This window comes from Indicator indicator, chromosome 10 (genome assembly GCF_027791375.1).
Source record: "Indicator indicator isolate 239-I01 chromosome 10, UM_Iind_1.1, whole genome shotgun sequence".
Lineage (NCBI taxonomy): Eukaryota > Metazoa > Chordata > Aves > Piciformes > Indicatoridae > Indicator > Indicator indicator.
The window spans coordinates 18,946,498-18,963,602 of NC_072019.1; the positions used below are offsets into that span (position 1 = coordinate 18,946,498).

The following is a 17,105-nucleotide window of genomic DNA, read 5'->3' on the forward strand; positions in this document are numbered from 1 at the left end:
GTCAGACGCGCGGACTCGGGTGCTCCCTTTGGCAGGACATAGTACCTCCAGGCCGCCAGGGGGCGTCCGGGCTCTGGGCAGGGCGCGGGTCCGGTGCCGGGTGGGGCGGGCCACGGCCCAAAGGTAAAAGGCCCCCGGTGGAGGCCGTGTCCCCACGGGCTACGCTCCCCCGTGGGCTTTTCCACACCAGGGAAGGCTCAGCCGATGCTGGCTCGATCCCAGCTGCCGAACCTCCTACCCCGTCTCTGCTCCCTCCGTCCCAGCCTCGCCATGAGCAGCGTTACCGGCACCTTCACCAGCAACCAGCCCCTCAACTACCGAGCGGGCGCCCGCGTTCAGCCTGTAGACGGCGGCCAGGCCGAGAACGTGTATGAGCCGGCCACAGGTACAGCCCCGCTGGCAGCGCGGGGTTTGGGAGGTCAGACCTGGGCTGAGGTGCGGGGAAGGTATCCGGGAGCTGTCTCCGTGCAGCACCGACTGGGCTCGGCTTCAGCTGGCTGCCCGGAGGTGTTTAGAGGCTTTGGTGGCTGCGTTTTGCCTCCTGCAGTGCAGCCTCATCGCCAGACTGCTTAGCAGAAATCAGTTCTGGCACGCAGTCAGCTCCGATTCCGTTTTTTACAAGGGTTTACATGGAGAAGATAAAGGGGTTATGGGTACTCCTGGGACGATTCCAATTAGGCACAAGAGGAACGTTTTCCACAGTGAGAACAATCATTGGAATCATCTCCCCAGGGAAGTGGTGGAGTCTTCAGCATTGGCTACTTTTAATAGTAGGCTGGACAGGGTGCTGGGCCATCTTCTCTAGACCATGGTTTTGCCAAGAAAGATTGGACCAGGTAATCCTCGAGGTCCTTTCCAACCTGCTATTCTATGGAAAAAAAAGAGTGGTGCTTGAGCTTGGCAAAGGCCCTGAGCAAAGCTTAGCAAAGCCATGAGCAAAGGCCGTGATAGAAACATTCCTACAATTATTTATATTCTTTTAACTGGAGGTACCTAGGTTTCAGCAAAATCACTTCAAGAAAGATTGCTTAACTAGGCCGAGGAATGTGTAACAGAGACCTGAAGCTGGTGGTAGAAATATAACGAGCTCCAATGGGAAATGGAGACATTTTGTAACAATTGGAGCTAATTAGTAACTAGATCATGTCTGTGGAGAATGGCAGATCTTTTTAATTCAGACAGCTGAGTTGCAGCATCTCTTCTATAGCCAATGACAACTTTCTGGGAAACACAGCATGAAGTTTTGTAGCCTGGTGTAGGTGGGTGGACTGAAATCTTTGGGTTTTGGTGCAAGATAAACCGTATTCTGTGCCCCTTTTCTGAGCCTCCCTCTTTAAAATGTGCCCAGGTCGTGTGATATGCAAGCTGCTCAGCTCTGGGGAGAAGGAGGTCGACCTGGCTGTGCAGAGTGCAAAGGCTGCCTTTAAAATATGGAGTCAGATGTCTGGCATGGAGCGCAGCAGGGTGCTGCTGGAGGCTGCCAGGATTATCCGGGTATGTTGCAGGAGCTTGCCTCTTTTGGAGAGGGCTCATTTGAGCCCTGAACTTCTCTGAGAGTAAATGTAGTCATTGGGGGCTTCCAGCAGAACTTTGAGGCCTCCGGGAGGAAGGAAGGCAGGCCCCAGGAGTTAAACCCCCACCTTTGACCAAAAGAGACAGTAGGTTGTCTTGGGCAGGGCTTCAATCTTATCACTCCATTTAAGGCCAATGTGTACCACCTCTGTCTGATTTTGTTAGAAGACATAAACCTGAAGCCATCCAGTCAAGATCTTGCAGGTCTTGTTCTTCTTTTCACAAGTCCGAAGTTTACATTTCCCCTGCAGGCAGTTTCAAAGCTGAAGTTGTATAACGGCTACAGTGTTGAACTTGTAGCCTGTTGGACACTTGCCACATGACTGGAATGTGTCTTGTTTCAGCCATAAGAAGAAAAAGTAAGAATGCTGGGGTTTTTTTATCCTAGACACCAGATAATACACACAGGAGAGGATACAAACAAGCTGCTCTATCACAGACTGCTCTGTGAGATAGTATGTTCTTGGACATCAAAGGTAATCCCCATGGAGGCACACATCTGTATGAAACCAGACCTTCTCTCCCAGTGTGGATATGTGATGAGAAAACTGGCTTGCCTTTTTTTTTTTTTTTCCCTCCTAGACTTCTGCAGTAGGGCAATATTCCTGTCTGGGAGATGGTCTGCTAAGGGATGCTTCCCAGCTGCATTGCTTTGTCTGCCCTTCACTGAGTGGTCTGCCTCCATTTTGCTCTTGCTGTTTGCTTTTCCTCCCGGCTTAGTTCTGTGAATTTAATCACTGTTTGCCTGCTGCCTTCTCGGTTCAAGTTTGCTCATCTTTTAGATAAACAGGGATGTTAAACAAGATGGGACTAGCAATGAACCCTAGAGCTGCCTCTGATGTCCCCCTGTGCTGGGAAACTGATAAGTGGCAGTTGGGACTCTGCCATTCAGAGATGACAGTCTCCCATGGCAGAGCCTTGTTTGGCACTTGAGTGCTTGAGAAGCAGCTGTCTCCTTGTGGAGTTCTACTGCAGGCTTTTCTAATGCACTGTCACTGTCCCTTGCCTCTCACAGGAACAGAGAGACGAAATTGCCACCTTGGAAACCATCAACAATGGGAAATCCATCTTTGAAGCCAAAGTGGACATTGACATATCCTGGCAGTGCCTGGAGTACTATGCAGGACTGGCAGGATCTCTGGCTGGTGAGAATGGCACTGGAGCTTGCCCTTTATTCTGTCCTGCCACTTGCACTCCCTGGTAAATTCCATGGCTTAAGACTATCTTTGCTGCTGATTTCTCTAAGAGATGGATGACTACTTTTCCTGAAGAGCTTGGAAGGATTTTCAGAGCTCTCTACCTAATACTGCCATGCTTTATGGGTGCTTTTGGGAGTTTGTTGGGCTCAACAAGAGCCATGTGTCTCTTGTTACCAGTCAAAGCCAGTCCTGGCCCCTGAGGCTCTGATGAGACAGGAAGGGGCTCTGCTCTCCTCTACCTTCTTTGCTACTTCTTCTTTGCAGGTGAACACATCCAGCTTCCTGGGGGATCCTTTGGGTACACTCGGAGAGAGCCTCTTGGAGTGTGTGCTGGGATTGGAGCCTGGAATTACCCTTTCCAGACTGCCTGCTGGAAGTGTGCCCCAGCCTTGGCTTGCGGTAATGGAGTCTCTGCCCACATAAGCTTCTCTTCCTCAAAGCCTGCGAGGGAGAGTGATTTGGGCAATCAAGTCTAGGATTACCTGGGAGGAGGTGTTGAAGGATTGTCAGAACCTTCAGGCTGTTACCCTGGCAGGAAGGGAAAGGAAATGGAAGTGAGAACACAGCAGATGCTGAGAGGGGTGGGAGCACATCAGGGAAAAAGCTGACTGCCTGGCTTTTACCAAGGAAGGTGTATGGAGATGCCTTCAGTGCAGGACCAGCATCCCCATCTCCTCTAGCCATTCCCAGCAGGAAGGTGCAGTTCTTCCCTTTCTCTCATTGTAGTGTTCAGCTGAAACTTCCCTCCTCTCTTGGGGCAATCATCTGGGATCTGTTACAAATTCATTTTTTCAGGTGGGGTCTTGTTTGTTTGTTCTTTTCCCTGACTTCACCTTGCCTCTGCATTCCTCTAGGCAACGCGATGGTCTTCAAGCCTTCTCCCTTCACCCCTATTACAGTGGTGAGGTTGGCAGAGATCTTCACAGAAGCTGGTGTGCCTAAGGGGCTCTTCAATGTGGTGCAGGGTGGAGCAGCCACAGGCCAGTTGCTCTGTCATCACCCAGATGTGGCCAAAATCTCTTTCACTGGCAGTGTGCCAACTGGCAGCAAGGTAAAGGCACCTTCGTTGTGGGGGACATGAGAAGCCTATAGTGCCAGCCCTTTTGTGTATGTGGCTTGTAAAAATGGTGTGCAAGTTGGCAATTTTGTGTCTGTGCCATGGAGCTTGCATGTACAGGGTTACACTGAGGCTCCAGTGTGCCTGCTGGGCACAGGCTTGGGCACTATATCCTTCCTTTGTTATCTCCACTTGTTTATCTCCTGGTTGCAGTGAAGTCTCTGAGCTGCTAAAGTGAGTGTGTGTGTGTGTGGAGAGAAGGGTATGTAAACCAGAGCAGCACTGGGAAAGCCTCTGAGCATTTTCAGCAGCAATAGTTCAGTTTAGCTGCATATAGCCTACTGGCTTTAAGTAAGAGGTTAGTTTCTGTGAACTTCTTATCCTCGAATTTGTTCTTCAGAAAAGTCCCTGAAAAGACTTTTAGAAATAAATTCTGATTTGAAAGAGGGGAAGTGTTGCCCCTTGAACACTCTCTATATGTGTACCTGTGGGGTGCAGTGGCACAAATGCAGTTACAGCCACCCTCAGCTTACACTGACCATGGGACTTCCTGCAAGTGACTCCTCAGGATTTATTGCTGTTGTTTTCAGGAAAACAAACCCCAAACCCTCTGAGGCTGTCCCCAGTCTGAACTAAATACACCTGGGAAACACAACTGGCCTTTCATGCTGCTTCTGTTGCTGGTGAAGGGCCCTGCAGGAACTCTCCCTTTGGGTGTCTCTTGCCTGCCTCCACTAGCCTCCCTTTGCCAGTGGGTCACTTGTCTCTTCTGTCCTTGTTTCCCTCAGATCATGGAGATGGCAGCCAAAGGGATCAAACCTGTCACCCTGGAGCTGGGGGGCAAATCCCCCCTGATCATCTTTTCAGATTGTGACATGGAGAATGCCATAAACGGAGCCCTCATGGCCAACTTCCTTACACAGGGCGAGGTGTGTGTCTGTGGGGCAGGAGAGGCCTTCCCCAGTGAGTTGGGATGGTTTGAGATGGGGCAGCAGAGCCAGCCCGTAGCCTTCTGTAGTGAGGGATGCCCTGAAGTTCCCATCCTGTCACACATTTCCCTATGCAGTGTGGCAAGGGATTGGGAAAGGATGCCCTGGCAGAAGCCTGTGCAGAGCATCACAGCAGAGTGTGCCATGGCTGATGCCCTTCCTAAACGTGGAGCCTAACGTCTACTACCCAGCTCAGAGCAGCTGCTTTTGTGCCCTGGGCTCCAGCTGGGCACATAGAGATCAGAAGAAGCTGTGCTGATGTCTTCTGGAGCAGGTTCCAGTCAGGTGTGCTCAGCTGCAGCCCTGTGGAACTCTGCCCATCCTGATCTCTACATGTGCTGCAGGTTTTTCTGATGGCAAGTTGGCTTTCCAGGGTCATCTCTGGGAACTGGAAAGTCAACTCAAGTTCTCTTCTGCCGGTGCCATTTTTTTACCACCCGGTGGCATCAGGCCCAGCATGGCCTGTTGAGTGCAGTTATTAGCAACAAGGTAATCAAGTTGTCTTTATCCCCAAGGATAAGTTGGATGCTTTAGCAGCTGTGGAGAGGCTTTTCTGAGAGCCTCTGCAGCAGGGAAAGGCTGTGAAGTGCTGTGTCCCCTATCTCAAGCAGCCTGTCCTGTATCCAGGTGTGCTGCAATGGCACGCGGGTGTTTGTGGAGAGGAAGATCCTGGATGCCTTCACAAAGGAGGTGGTGAAACGCACTCAGAAGATTAAAATTGGAGATCCTCTTCTGGAAGACACGCGGATGGGAGCCCTCATCAACCGGCCCCACCTGGATCGTGTCCAGGGCTTTATCAAGCAGGCAAAGGAGCAGGTGAGGTTGTGATGCTGCCCTGTGACTGCCCTGAAACGTTTGTCTTGTTGGACAAAGAGGCCAGCAGCTGCTTTCCTGCCCCTTTCCTGCCTTCCCAGTTAAGCTGTTTTCTTCTCTTGTGGTTGAATTACTTCATAGGTGTCTTGGGCCAGTAGATCAAAAGTGCACAGTGCACATCTCTGAACAAGCATTGAAGGTTGACAGAGCTTTTCATATCCTGACATTGCCAAGTTTTAGAGGTTGTGAGCTACCCAGTATGGAAGTGTATAAAATGGAACAATCCTTAATGTTTGGGCTGGTCCTAAATTGTGGTGACACCTTGCATGGTGGATGTCACCTCATTTAGGTTCCAGTTTTGTTGGCTGGAGAAAGAATTTGCTAAGGTTCAAAAGGCCAAACTGACAGACTCCTGGAAACAATCTCTGTAAGAGCAGTAAGATCTACCCAGGCCCTTTTGTACTTTCTCCAGGTTTTATTGGAAGGTGTAAAGGTGCTTGAAATGTCAGCACTATGTATGTGGTTGGGTGTAGGTAATGTGGGGATGGGCTGTAGAAGGGGAACTGTGAGTGAAAGCCAGGAGGGCTAAATGGATTTGGCAACAGGAAGAGGGATGTGGGGAATGAGAGGGAAAATCCCCATCTCTGAAGCAGGGCATTTGATGGAGGTAGGTGTTTCTTGCCAGGTGGAGTGTGAAGGGACTGCTTGACTTGCTGACAAGGGAATTCATAGAATGGTTAGCATTGGAAAGAACCTTATAGATCATCTAGTTCCACCCCCCCTGCCACGGGCAGGTACACCTTCCACTAGACCAGGTTGCTCAAAGCACCATCCAACCTGGCCTGGAACACCTCCAGGGAGGTGGCATCCACAGCATCTATGGACAACCTGTGCTAATGTCTCACCAGCCTCACAGTGAAGAATTTCTTTCTGCTATCCAGCCTAAATCTGCCCTCTTTCAGTTTAAAACTGTTACCTCTCGTCCTATCACTACACTCCCTGATCCACGCTGGGGGAAGATGCAGAATTTAATGTGATGCCAGCTGAGGATCTGCTTCTAGTTTTAATTGCTTCCCTCCAACCTACACTGGCTCTTGTGGTGCTTGCACCCTCAAACTAGTGCTGTTTGGACTTTAGGTCTCATCCTTGACCCTGATCTATCAAGTGGTGCTGTGTCAGCATTTGTGGCCTGGAAAAACTCCAGGCATGGTTTGTCTGATAGGACTGTAAACCCAGCAGGGAGTAGTGACCTGCCAGAGCTGCAGCAGCTGGGTGAGATGCTCCTGGATGTGCCAGCCTTACCTTCTGCTTGGCTCTTTTTCAGGGAGCAGAGGTGCTGTGTGGTGGGGACCTGTATGTGCCAGATGACCCAAAGCTGAAGAATGGCTACTACATGCAACCCTGCGTGTTAGGTATGACCCTTCCTGCTCACGGTACTGTGGTGTTCTGTGTGGATGTTATGGAGCTTCTTCTGGAGAAAGCCACGCTCAGCATAACCTGTCTGTGTGCATGTCTGCAGTGGGATCACTTTTAGGGGTGTGCTAGGGAGAGCTGAGGCCCCCCAGAACTGTGTCCAGAGAAGCGCCTGCTGTTGGAAGGTTTGGCAGGGCACACATAGTGCCCTTGCTGCCTTTGAAAGCTGGATGGGACTTGTCCCTCTGCTAGTCAAGTCTGGGGGAGCTGTGCAGTGCTGAGTGCTGTCTCCAAGGCTGTGGATTGCTGAATGCACAGGCTGTGCCTCTAGCTCTTCCTCCTGAAGCACCTGTGCTCTGCCTTGCTTCCAGGGAAGTGCAAGGATGACATGACATGTGTGAAGGAAGAGATCTTTGGGCCTGTCATGTCCATTCTGCCATTTGACACTGAGGAGGAGGTCTTGGAGCGAGCCAACAACACCAAATTTGGCCTGGCAGGTGGTGTCTTCACCAGGTATGACTGGGTAGCATGTTGTGGAAGCAGTCTAGGGAGGGGAGGAGAAGGGAAATACTGCAGCAGCTTGCTGCTCCTCCTATGGTGCTTGGCACAGGCATGCATGTTCTCTCCCAGAAAAGCTGGAGCAAGGGACTGCCAGAAGGGAACTTTGTAAATGACTGCACATCTCCTTCCAGTTATTCCTTGAAGGTTTAGGTGGGCCCAGCTGTCCATCAGACTCCTTCCAGCCTTTGCTTGGCCTGCTGCCTGTCTGCCTGCATCACCAGGAGCCTGCCGTGCTGCTGAAAGCTCATGAAGATGGCTGTTGGCTGCTTGCTGTACTCTGCTCTGCTAGTGTCCTTGTCCTGCCCTCTCAATCAAATGCACTGTTGAGTGTCCTTGGGAATAAGGGCTACATCCTTTGAGCAGGCAGAGTAGGGCAGGTTGGGCTCCAAAATCCACTGTGACCTGCTGGTCTTTCTTCTATGGGCTGTTATCTGGCAGGGAGTGGGAAGGGATCCAGCTGAATTGCCCTTTTCCTGCAGGGATATCCAGAAGGCTCACAGGGTAGTGGCTGCTCTCAAGGCTGGGATGTGCTTCATTAACAACTACAATGTCAGCCCTGTGGAGCTGCCTTTTGGAGGATACAAACAATCAGGTGAGCTCTGTTTGACCTTCCCTGGTATGAGAACATGCCAGTGAAGGGGAGCATGAATGGTACCTGGAGCTGTGCCCTCAATTCTGGCTCACCCCTGCAGGGTTTGGCAGAGAGAATGGGCGGGCAGCCATCGAGCACTACACACAGCTGAAGACTGTCTGCGTGGAGATGGGCAATGTGGAGTCTGTGTTTTAGTGGTTCTGGGTCTCATTCAAGGGAGCATCAGCCAGTCCTTGCCTGGATCATTTACACAGCAATGAAGTGCTCTAGAATTGTAAGTGCCTGGGGAAAATGGTGCTGGAGCAGCATTTAGCCACCTTGCTCCTGCCAGGGGAAATGTGCACACAGGGCTCGGGCTGTGGGCTTGCTCTGTCCTGTCTGGAAGAAGGTAGAAACCTTGGCATAAGAGGCAGCAGCATGGCTTGCAGCAGCAGCTTCTGCAGCTATGTAGGTGTTAACAGAGGTTTGTCAGTGGCAGAGGCCTGACCCATCCTCCTGCCTGCCTTGAACCCCACTGCCTTCCACCTTCAGTCAGCTTGGATCATGACTTCTTTGCATGTATGAGCCTACTCAGTGCACATAGAAGCTCTTGGAACACGGATATTGTGTAGCTATAAGCTCTGACTTAAACAATCCTACCCTTAAGACTTGTATGATTTCATCTAGCACTCTTGTAAACACAACTTCTGTTTTTCCTATCTGTGCCTCATTTCCAACATGGGATGAAATAGTGGGGGGATGGTTGGCTGATGCTGCCTGGGACAGGCATGGTCCTAAGAATCGTGTCCACATACACTACGGAAGACAAGCAGAGCAGAAACAAGCTCCAGCACAGCACAGAGTGCTGCTGCTCTTAAGTGAAAGCTCTTTGGCTTCCTTTCTATAGGCCTACTCTTCTTTCTAACCAGGATGAAGCAACAACTTTAAATGTTTGCCTACATTGTTTTTTTAGTAATCAAATAAACATTAACTCTGTTTGCAACATCTTACTGCAGTGATGTGAACTGAGGCGTCCATTTATAGGTCTGCTGCTGTTGTATTGGTTGAACAGGTTGCAAGATGGCCTTTCTCAGTCACTGAAGTCCTAAAAGCTAGAACACCTCTCCCTGAGAGGCAGATTTCTGTAGACCCACAAAACCAGAGTCGTTCTAGCCTTCTGCAAAAACCCTCTAACTTTAGAATGGGAATACAGAACTGACAACTTCATTTATTGAATGAGAAGAAAGAAAATACCAAACCAGGAAATGAAATGTTCTCGAAGAAAACAAAAATCCCTTCAGTTTCCCAAGCAGCCATCAGGCTGGTCCTCACGAGGATCTACATCATAAAGATCTGCAGTGACGCGGGGTGATCCAGCCAAGGTGCTGGCAGGCTGAGTAGATGCCTGTGCCCACCAGCCCAAGGAGTGCAAGTGAACCAATGGCCCCTCTCCTTCGGTTTTTGGGGTCTGGAAACAAGACAGGCATGTTTTGTCAGTTCTGCAGCTCACCACTGACAGGCTCACCCACCCTGAAAGTTGAGAGGGAGCAGGAAGCAGAGCTAAATCTCAGGGCAGGCCCCATCTCAGGCCATGTACCAACCCTCCATCTGTGCTGCCATTAGAGTACAGCCCTTCCCATCAGCAGCAGTGTGCTGCAGGGTTAGCAGTCTGGGGACCTGCACCCTTTTCTCTGCACCCTCACTGGAAGCTTTATGCTGCCTCACTGATGTGAGCTGGAGCAAAGAGCCCTGAAGCCACTGGAGGAGAACTGAGTTTCCAAGGACCTGCTGTGTGGTACAGGGTAAAGACCTACCTCCTGTGTAGTAGCCATAGGCATAGAGGATTCTCCCAAGGATCCAGGTCATGCCAAGCCCTGTGGCAACCCGCTAGAGAGAAAGGAGAAGCATTAAAAGTTTTGAAGACTTGCTGCTTGTATGTTCATAGCTGTTAGAGCAGCTCTGCTTCAAAGAATCATAGAGTTGGAAAGATCATCGAGTCCAACCATTATCTAACTTTACCAAGTCTGGTGCTAAACCGCACCACATCTCTGCCTCTTTTAAACACTTCCAGGAATATCCAACCTAAACCTCCCCTGGTGCAACTTGAAGCCATTTCCTCTCCTCCTATCACTTGTTTCTAAGGAGAAGAGACTGACCCCCACCTTGCTCCAACCTCCTTTCAGGGAGCTGTGGAGAGCGATGAGTTCTCCCCTCAGCCTCCTTTTCTTGAGGCTAAACAATCGCAGTTCACTCAGCTGCTCCTCATAAGACTTGCAGAAAGTGACCACCAACTACAGCGTGGTCCTGACCTTCCTAGGACACCTGGGAGTCAGTTCTGGGGAAGCAGGTGACTGCTGCAGGGTACTAGGGTGGGTTTTGTGCAGGAGCTGCTGTTTTCGTTACACCTATGGGGAGCAAGGATGTGATGTGCTGCAGAGCCTTGCTCTTTTGCAGCACAGCTCTTCCCAAGCCAGTAGTGGTTGTCACACAGGCAGCAAGTGCCAAATCCCACCTGCCCATTTAGTGAGCTAGACTAAACACCAGGATCCTGGGGGCAGCTGTTGCCCCCAGCCCTACTCTGCAGTCTCCAGTAGGTACAGGGGTTTTCCTGTTGCAGGTGTTACAAACTTCCACCTTGCCTCTTAATTTAAAGCTTGCTGCAAGGTGGCTCCAGTTGGCCAGATTTGCCTCTGCTGCTTCCTTCTGTCTCTCAGAAAGAGTACTCAAGGAGGACCTAATTTATCTATTCGTGGCAAAGAAACAGCTACTGGTTTTGGCCTCTCCCACACCTGCCTCCTCATGAGCTGTCTACATCTCTCAGTTAAAAGTCATCCAGGCTTTTTCTGCTCCTTTGTGCACCTCCTTTGGTGGCAGAAGTGAGTGGGAAGATCATCATGTTCCCTGTCTATTCTCATCAGATGAACTCCTCGTGAAAAATGGAGTTAGATCTTTAGAAGGGGAGTGGGGGGGAAAGGTTCCTGTTCACACAACCAGCCCTTCCCATTCATGGCTGTGAATGCTTCTGTTTGTCCAGCAAAGCAGCCTGAGGGAAAAGAAAGGCATCTAATTAATAGCTGAGGCTGCAGTAATGAGTTTATTGAATACTTGGGATTCCCCTGCACAAGACTTCCTACAACTGCATTTTCAGAAGGGACACAGCTGTGAAGCTAGTGAAGGAGCCTGCTGCCTCCAGAGGGGCAAACTTGGCCTCCTGCTCTCCACCCTCCCCAAGTCAGGGAGCAAGAGCAGAGTTCAGTCATGCAGACCCACACCATAGTGTCACTTACCGGGTGGTAGAGTCCACCAGTGGCTAAAAAGAACAGAAAGGCAGGGTAGACTTCCAGTCTGAAAATAAAAGCCAGGAGAGGTTGTGTTTGTGCCCATGCTGCTTACAAAGAGGAAACTCCAGAAACACACAAACTGTGAGCATTACCTGCCAAGTCTCTATGTTCAATACTGTGGCCACAGATGCAGGAAAGCGGGAATCTGAGCATGCCAGACTTTTAAGGACTTCTCCCTACATCCCTAACTCTATTCAAAGCTATCCACTCAGCATTTCCATTTTGTGCCCCAAGCCACTGCTAAATGCTCCTTACCATCTGCTAACCCAGGAGTGGTTCTTCCTAGCACGCCTCCAACCAGGTCCACAGTAGCTGGGTGGATTCAGGCCTCTTCCCAGGGAGACCTGGGCAGCACAACAGATCAGCCTTAAGGCAAAGAGCCAGGCACTGGGGAGGAGGAGGCTGCTTCACAGCCCCATCTCATGGTTTAAGGCATGCTAAGAGGCCAGCAGGGCCTTCTGCTAAGCACTGCATGGCCATGTGCTGTCCTCAAGCATTGAGCCTGAAGCCAAGCAGCTGGCAGCAGTGAGTCTCTAGCTGTAGGCCCTGCTCCAGAGCCTGGTGTGTTTTCAGCCCACGCTCAGCCCTGTTACTCACGTGTTCTGGTGTGCGCGCTGGATGCAGTTGAACACGCGCCCGTGCTCGGGGTCCGTGCTGTACATGGTTGGATACTGCCAGAAAACACAAACCACCAGCAGCCTGTCAGCAACTGCACTCTGGGCTGGGACTCCTGTTCGGCAGTGAGGAGTGAGGCCTGCAGCACCTCTCCCCAGGGAGCCCAGATTTAAAATGTAGAGTCAGTGTTTCCTGCCTGTGCTCCACAAATGTTTAGTTGAAATGGCCTCTTGCCTCACGCCACTTTCTGAAATCCCTGAAGGGCCTGACTGTTCCCTGGAGCTGGCCCTGCTTGGAAGAGAAGATAGCCAGGCACAAGGTGACCTCCCTGTTAAATCAAATCTTTCTGGGAGAGAGAGAAGCAGGGTTACAGAGGACATGCCCCCATGTGTCCTGTGGAGAGCTGGCAGCAGCCCATCACCCAGGAGCAGGCTGGGAGGATGCTGTCTTCCTCAGCACCAGAGTTGAGCAGCCACAGGGTTGCAGCCTGGCTGTAGAGGTTTCCCCAAGCCTGAAATCCAATGTCCTGTGCACCATACTGGGCATGTTTGCTGTACCATGCAGGAGTGGAGCCACCTCAACAAGCACCTAGGGCCTGTGGCACCTTGCACCCACCTCTGCTTGTCTTGGTCTCTTCCCCAAGTGACATAGGGAAAGGGCAAAGGAGCATTTGTGCTTGGAGCCAAGTGGCACAACAGCCACTGCCTGCCACTGCCCTGACTCATGGAGTTCCCACAAGTCATGTGGGCTTGGCCCAACCCAGCACACAGCCCTGCCCAGTTTGCAGGCAGCTCAACAGATGAGGGAAGGTCACTTTGAAAGACTCTTGTGATAGGGCTTGTGTGCTCCCTCTGAGCTACTGAACGCCCCCTGTCACTTTTGGTCCACTACAACCCCTTTGTCCCCAGTGCTGCACCAGCCCTCTTTGCAAGGAGGTTGCCTGCACATCAGTATTCCCAGGTTCAAAGCCTGGCACTCTCAGCTGTCTCAGTCTGGTGCCAAGCACCTGATGTCCCAAACCCTGAGCTTTGTCATGCTGTCTGCTCCAGTCTGGAAAGCCAGAATGGCAGCTCTATCCCTCCTGCATCCATGTGGCAGGGTGGGAAATGTCAGCAAGACACTCAAAAAACAAACAAACAAAAAGTCACCTGCAACATCCCTCACAGCCCAGCTCCAACCTTCCCATCCCTCAGCCCAAGCACTCACCTCCACGTTGTACTTCTTGCGGGCCTTGGCCACTTTGACTGCAAGGTGCCCGACCAAAACAAAGCTGGCAGCCCCTGTCAGGATGACGTAGCCATACTCCTTTGAGAGAACAACCATCCTGGTGCTGTTGGAGAAAGAGAGCCCATTACTATTTCAGGGTGTGCCTGGAGAAGTGGCAGCTCACTATAGGTGTGGGTGAAAGAGCTACTGAGCATAGACCCCAAGACCTGCCAGCCTGGGGACTGAATGAAGGAAGAGAAGCCTTCCAGTGCCTGAAGAGGGCCTACAAGAAGGCTGGAAAGGGACTGTTTACAAAGGCCTGCAGCAACAGGACAAGGGGCAATGGTTTGAAATTAGAGAAGAGCAGATTTAGGCTGGACATTAGGAAGAAGTTCTTTACCATGAGGGTAGTGAAACAGTGGAACAGGTTGCTCAGGGAGGTGGTTGAGGCCCTATCCTTGCAGATTTTCAAGGTACAGCTCAAGAGGGCTCTGGACAACCTGATGCTATGGAGGATGTCTCTGCTTACTGCAGGGGGGTTGGACAAGATGACCTTTGGAGGTCCCTTCCAGCCCAAACCATTCTATGATTCTATGAAGCAGCGAGTTGGGGAATTTTCACCTCTTGGTGCCTGCTGGGCATTGAGCAGCATAAATCAAGGGCTCTTTGCTCTGTTCCTGGCAAGCAACACTTAAAATCATTTCAGTGCTGGTGGGAGGTGGTGTCTGGAGGACCCTAGTCCAGCCTATAGCTCAGAGCAGGACTACAGCCAACAACAGTAGGTCCCATCAGCTTGGCCGTGTGTAAGTCCCACGACCTCACTGACACAGTGCTGTGCCTGCAGGGACACTGTGGAGATGGATAAAAACAGCTCCTTCACAAGAGCTCCAACACCAGAGCCACAGTCCACCAAATGAAGCAAGGAAACAGATTCAGGAGAAACCAAAGGAGGTGCTTTCTCATGCAGTGGGAAACAGCTGTGGAACTCCCTGCTGAGGGATGCTGCCAATGCAGGTAGCTTTCATTAGCTCCAGGGAAACTGGGCGGGCTCTGGGAATGAGAGGTAAAGCAGGACTTGTAATACAGCCAAACTTGAACTGGCTCAGAAATCCTGAGCTGAAAGCAGCTGGGCTACATGAATGGTTAGTTTGTACCACTAAGGTCCTCCTTACGTAAAATAATAATGAAAGCCACCACAAGAGCAGTAATAACCAAACCGTTTCAGCATAGAGGTGTTGGCAAGGTGAACAGTGCTCACCCTCGCAGCTTCAAGAAACCCTCTCAGAGTCACAAATCAGTGAACAGTCTCTAGCAATAAGCAACTGTTGGCATTGACCAGCTGCATAAGCAAGTCTGCCAGCCAGGAGGCGCCAGGCTGTGAGATTTGCATTTAATGCTTCTGCACCAGGCTGTGAGATTTGCGATTAATGCTTCTGCACTTCCTCATGCAGGCCCAAGGCAGAAACACAGAGCAGAAGACACATCCAGCAGCCTCCACCACACCACCCTACAACAAGGGTTTGTTAAATGTTTCTCCCTGCTCCCTATCTACTGGGCCTGACACCAAGCACTCCACCACCTTCCCTAGCTCTAAGGCAGCACAAGAGCCCTTCCCCACAACCACTGAGCACAGGTCCTCTTGTACAATCCCAAACCTCATACATTGTCTGTCTGCATCACCCAAAATGGTGCATCAGCAGAAGGCAGCAGAGATGTCTCTCCATCTCTGACAAAATTCCCTTTCCAAACCAAACATCAGACAATGCCTGTCTCCATCTGGTGCCTCCAAGATGTAGAGCGGTTTTGGTGTCTCTTGTACTGTCCCACTGGCACAGTCTGTCACTGTGGGGGCAAATGGACCACATCATGGAACCAGTGCATGGAACAGCCTTCCCACTGCAGCAGCACCAGCACCCCTCACGTGGGATCCTCAAGAAGGGTTTAGTGTTCCTTTGCAAAGGGATCATTATGGATGGAGCAAGGTGTGGACAACAGCTGACTTTGTCCACATGAAGTCTGGTAAACTTTTAATTATCAGTAAGCACATTCAAAACCTCACGTAACTAAGAAATGCCAGCTGCACCCACATGTAATAGGGGTTAATACCTGATAGATAAGACACTGAAAACAGAACAAGTTCCCACCCAGTAGAGCAGGTTGATGGGCACAGTTGCCCCTTCAAATGACAGGGTTGGTGGAGAACCCCACCTGTCAGCATCGACCAGGCATTTTATCTTCATGCTGCTAAATTATAATCTAGGGGTTTATCAGTACAGTATTTTATCAGCACAGCAAGGAGTATTACAAACCTACCACTCTTACCCTACTAGTGTAACAGCGTTGCTCAATCCTTTGCTCTAGTAATCTGGAGCCCTACAAAGCACTCCAAAGTCCGCAGGACAATCCGATTGCCGCGCCTCGCCACTGTTTCCGGAGCTTGTGTGCTTCAGTAACCTTTCTCTGCTGCCGCAAGGACTTTGCTGACAGCCACTAGTGCTCAGGCCCGAGTTTGTGTCCTCTCTGCACAAGTGTTCAGGGTGGGAGCCACACGCCCAAGGGATTCTGGAGCATGAGAGAGCACTGCTGCGAGCTGCGCAGAAGAGCTTCCCAGAGATGCCTTCACTCCAGAATAAGGCTTCTTACCAAGTCTGCCCTAAGATGGGGCAATTATGAGTCAGCAAAACTGATTAAGCCTCCCCGTTCTTGGATTCCAGCAGCACCACTCGACCTAAGCGCAGACTTTCTCTCTGGACAGGATGAGCCCCGGAGGCTCTGCAAACCGGGAGGGGTCAGATGCCGTGCCTGGGCCCCTGCGCTCTGCCCTCCCCGCGGGCCCCTTTCCCCACAGGGACAAAGGGGAAGGCCCGGTCCGCTGCTGCACGTTCGTTACCCTCAGGGTAACCAGCACCAAACACGCACTCAGAAGCCCCCGCCCGCACTCACCCTTCGGCGCGGAGCAGCCCAAGACGCAGCGGGAGCGGGACTAGGAAGGGAACGGGACTAGCACGGAGCCGGGAAGTAAGACAGCGCCGGGAGCTGGGCTGGCCCGGGGCCGGGCTCTTCACGCGGCACCGCCTGCAGGCGGGGCCCAGTGGCGGGCGGAGCGGTGCTCGGGGTGGCCGTGATATACCGTGGTATGAGGTGGGTTTGGTACCGGGCCGTGTGGCTCTGCAGGGGTTTTACTGTGATGTGTCTTGCAGCTCCCCGTGGAGCATTGTTCCTATGGGGCATGAAGGGCTGGAGAGCAGCTCTGTGGAGAAGGACTTGGAGGTGCTGAAGGGTGAGGATCTGGACATGAGCCGAAAGTCACAGCCCAGAAGCCAACCGTGTCCTGAGTTGCATCCTCAGCAGCGTGGGCAGCAGGTGGAGGGAGGGGATCTGCTCTTCTGCTTCGCTCTGCTGAGACCCCGCCTGCAATTCTAGGTCCAGCTCCGGAGTCCTCAGCACAGGAGAGACATCGACCTGTTGGAGTAGGGCCAGAGGAGGCCACAGAAACCATGCCAGAGCTGGAACCTCCCTGCTGTGAGGACAGACAGGGAGAGTTGGGGTTGTTCAGCCTGGAGAAGAAAAGGCACTGGGGAGATCTTCTGGCCTTTCAGTACTTAAAGGGGCTGATAAAGAAACTGAAGACAGATTGTGTCTCCAGCAGGGCCAGTTGTGACAAAACAAGGGTGATGATTTTAAACTAAAAGGAGATTTAGACTAGCTAGAAGGAAGAAACTTTTTACAATAAGGGTGGTGAAATGCTGGCTTAGGTTGCCTAGAGAG

The 17,105-nt window shown here is 51.5% G+C and overlaps 2 protein-coding genes across 2 annotated transcripts; one reads left to right on the plus strand and one right to left on the minus strand.

Annotated features, from left to right (window-relative positions):
- The first annotated feature begins 1,434 nt into the window (after positions 1-1,434).
- Positions 1,435-8,407, plus strand: ALDH9A1 (aldehyde dehydrogenase 9 family member A1). Its single transcript, XM_054384145.1, has 10 exons — positions 1,435-1,494; positions 2,588-2,717; positions 3,036-3,170; positions 3,626-3,822; positions 4,617-4,757; positions 5,445-5,633; positions 6,955-7,042; positions 7,415-7,556; positions 8,084-8,196; positions 8,297-8,407. Exons 1-10 carry the CDS (start codon positions 1,441-1,443, stop codon positions 8,389-8,391), a joined length of 1,284 nt encoding a protein of 427 aa, XP_054240120.1. The 5' UTR covers positions 1,435-1,440; the 3' UTR covers positions 8,392-8,407.
- A 989-nt stretch (positions 8,408-9,396) lies between these two features.
- On the minus strand, positions 9,397-16,373 carry MGST3 (microsomal glutathione S-transferase 3). The gene is made up of 6 exons (XM_054384361.1): positions 16,281-16,373; positions 13,338-13,461; positions 12,114-12,187; positions 11,463-11,520; positions 9,990-10,062; positions 9,397-9,643 (listed from the first exon to the last, which is right to left on the minus strand). Exons 2-6 carry the CDS (start codon positions 13,452-13,454, stop codon positions 9,519-9,521), a joined length of 447 nt encoding a protein of 148 aa, XP_054240336.1. The 5' UTR covers positions 13,455-13,461; positions 16,281-16,373; the 3' UTR covers positions 9,397-9,518.
- Positions 16,374-17,105: the final 732 nt, after the last annotated feature.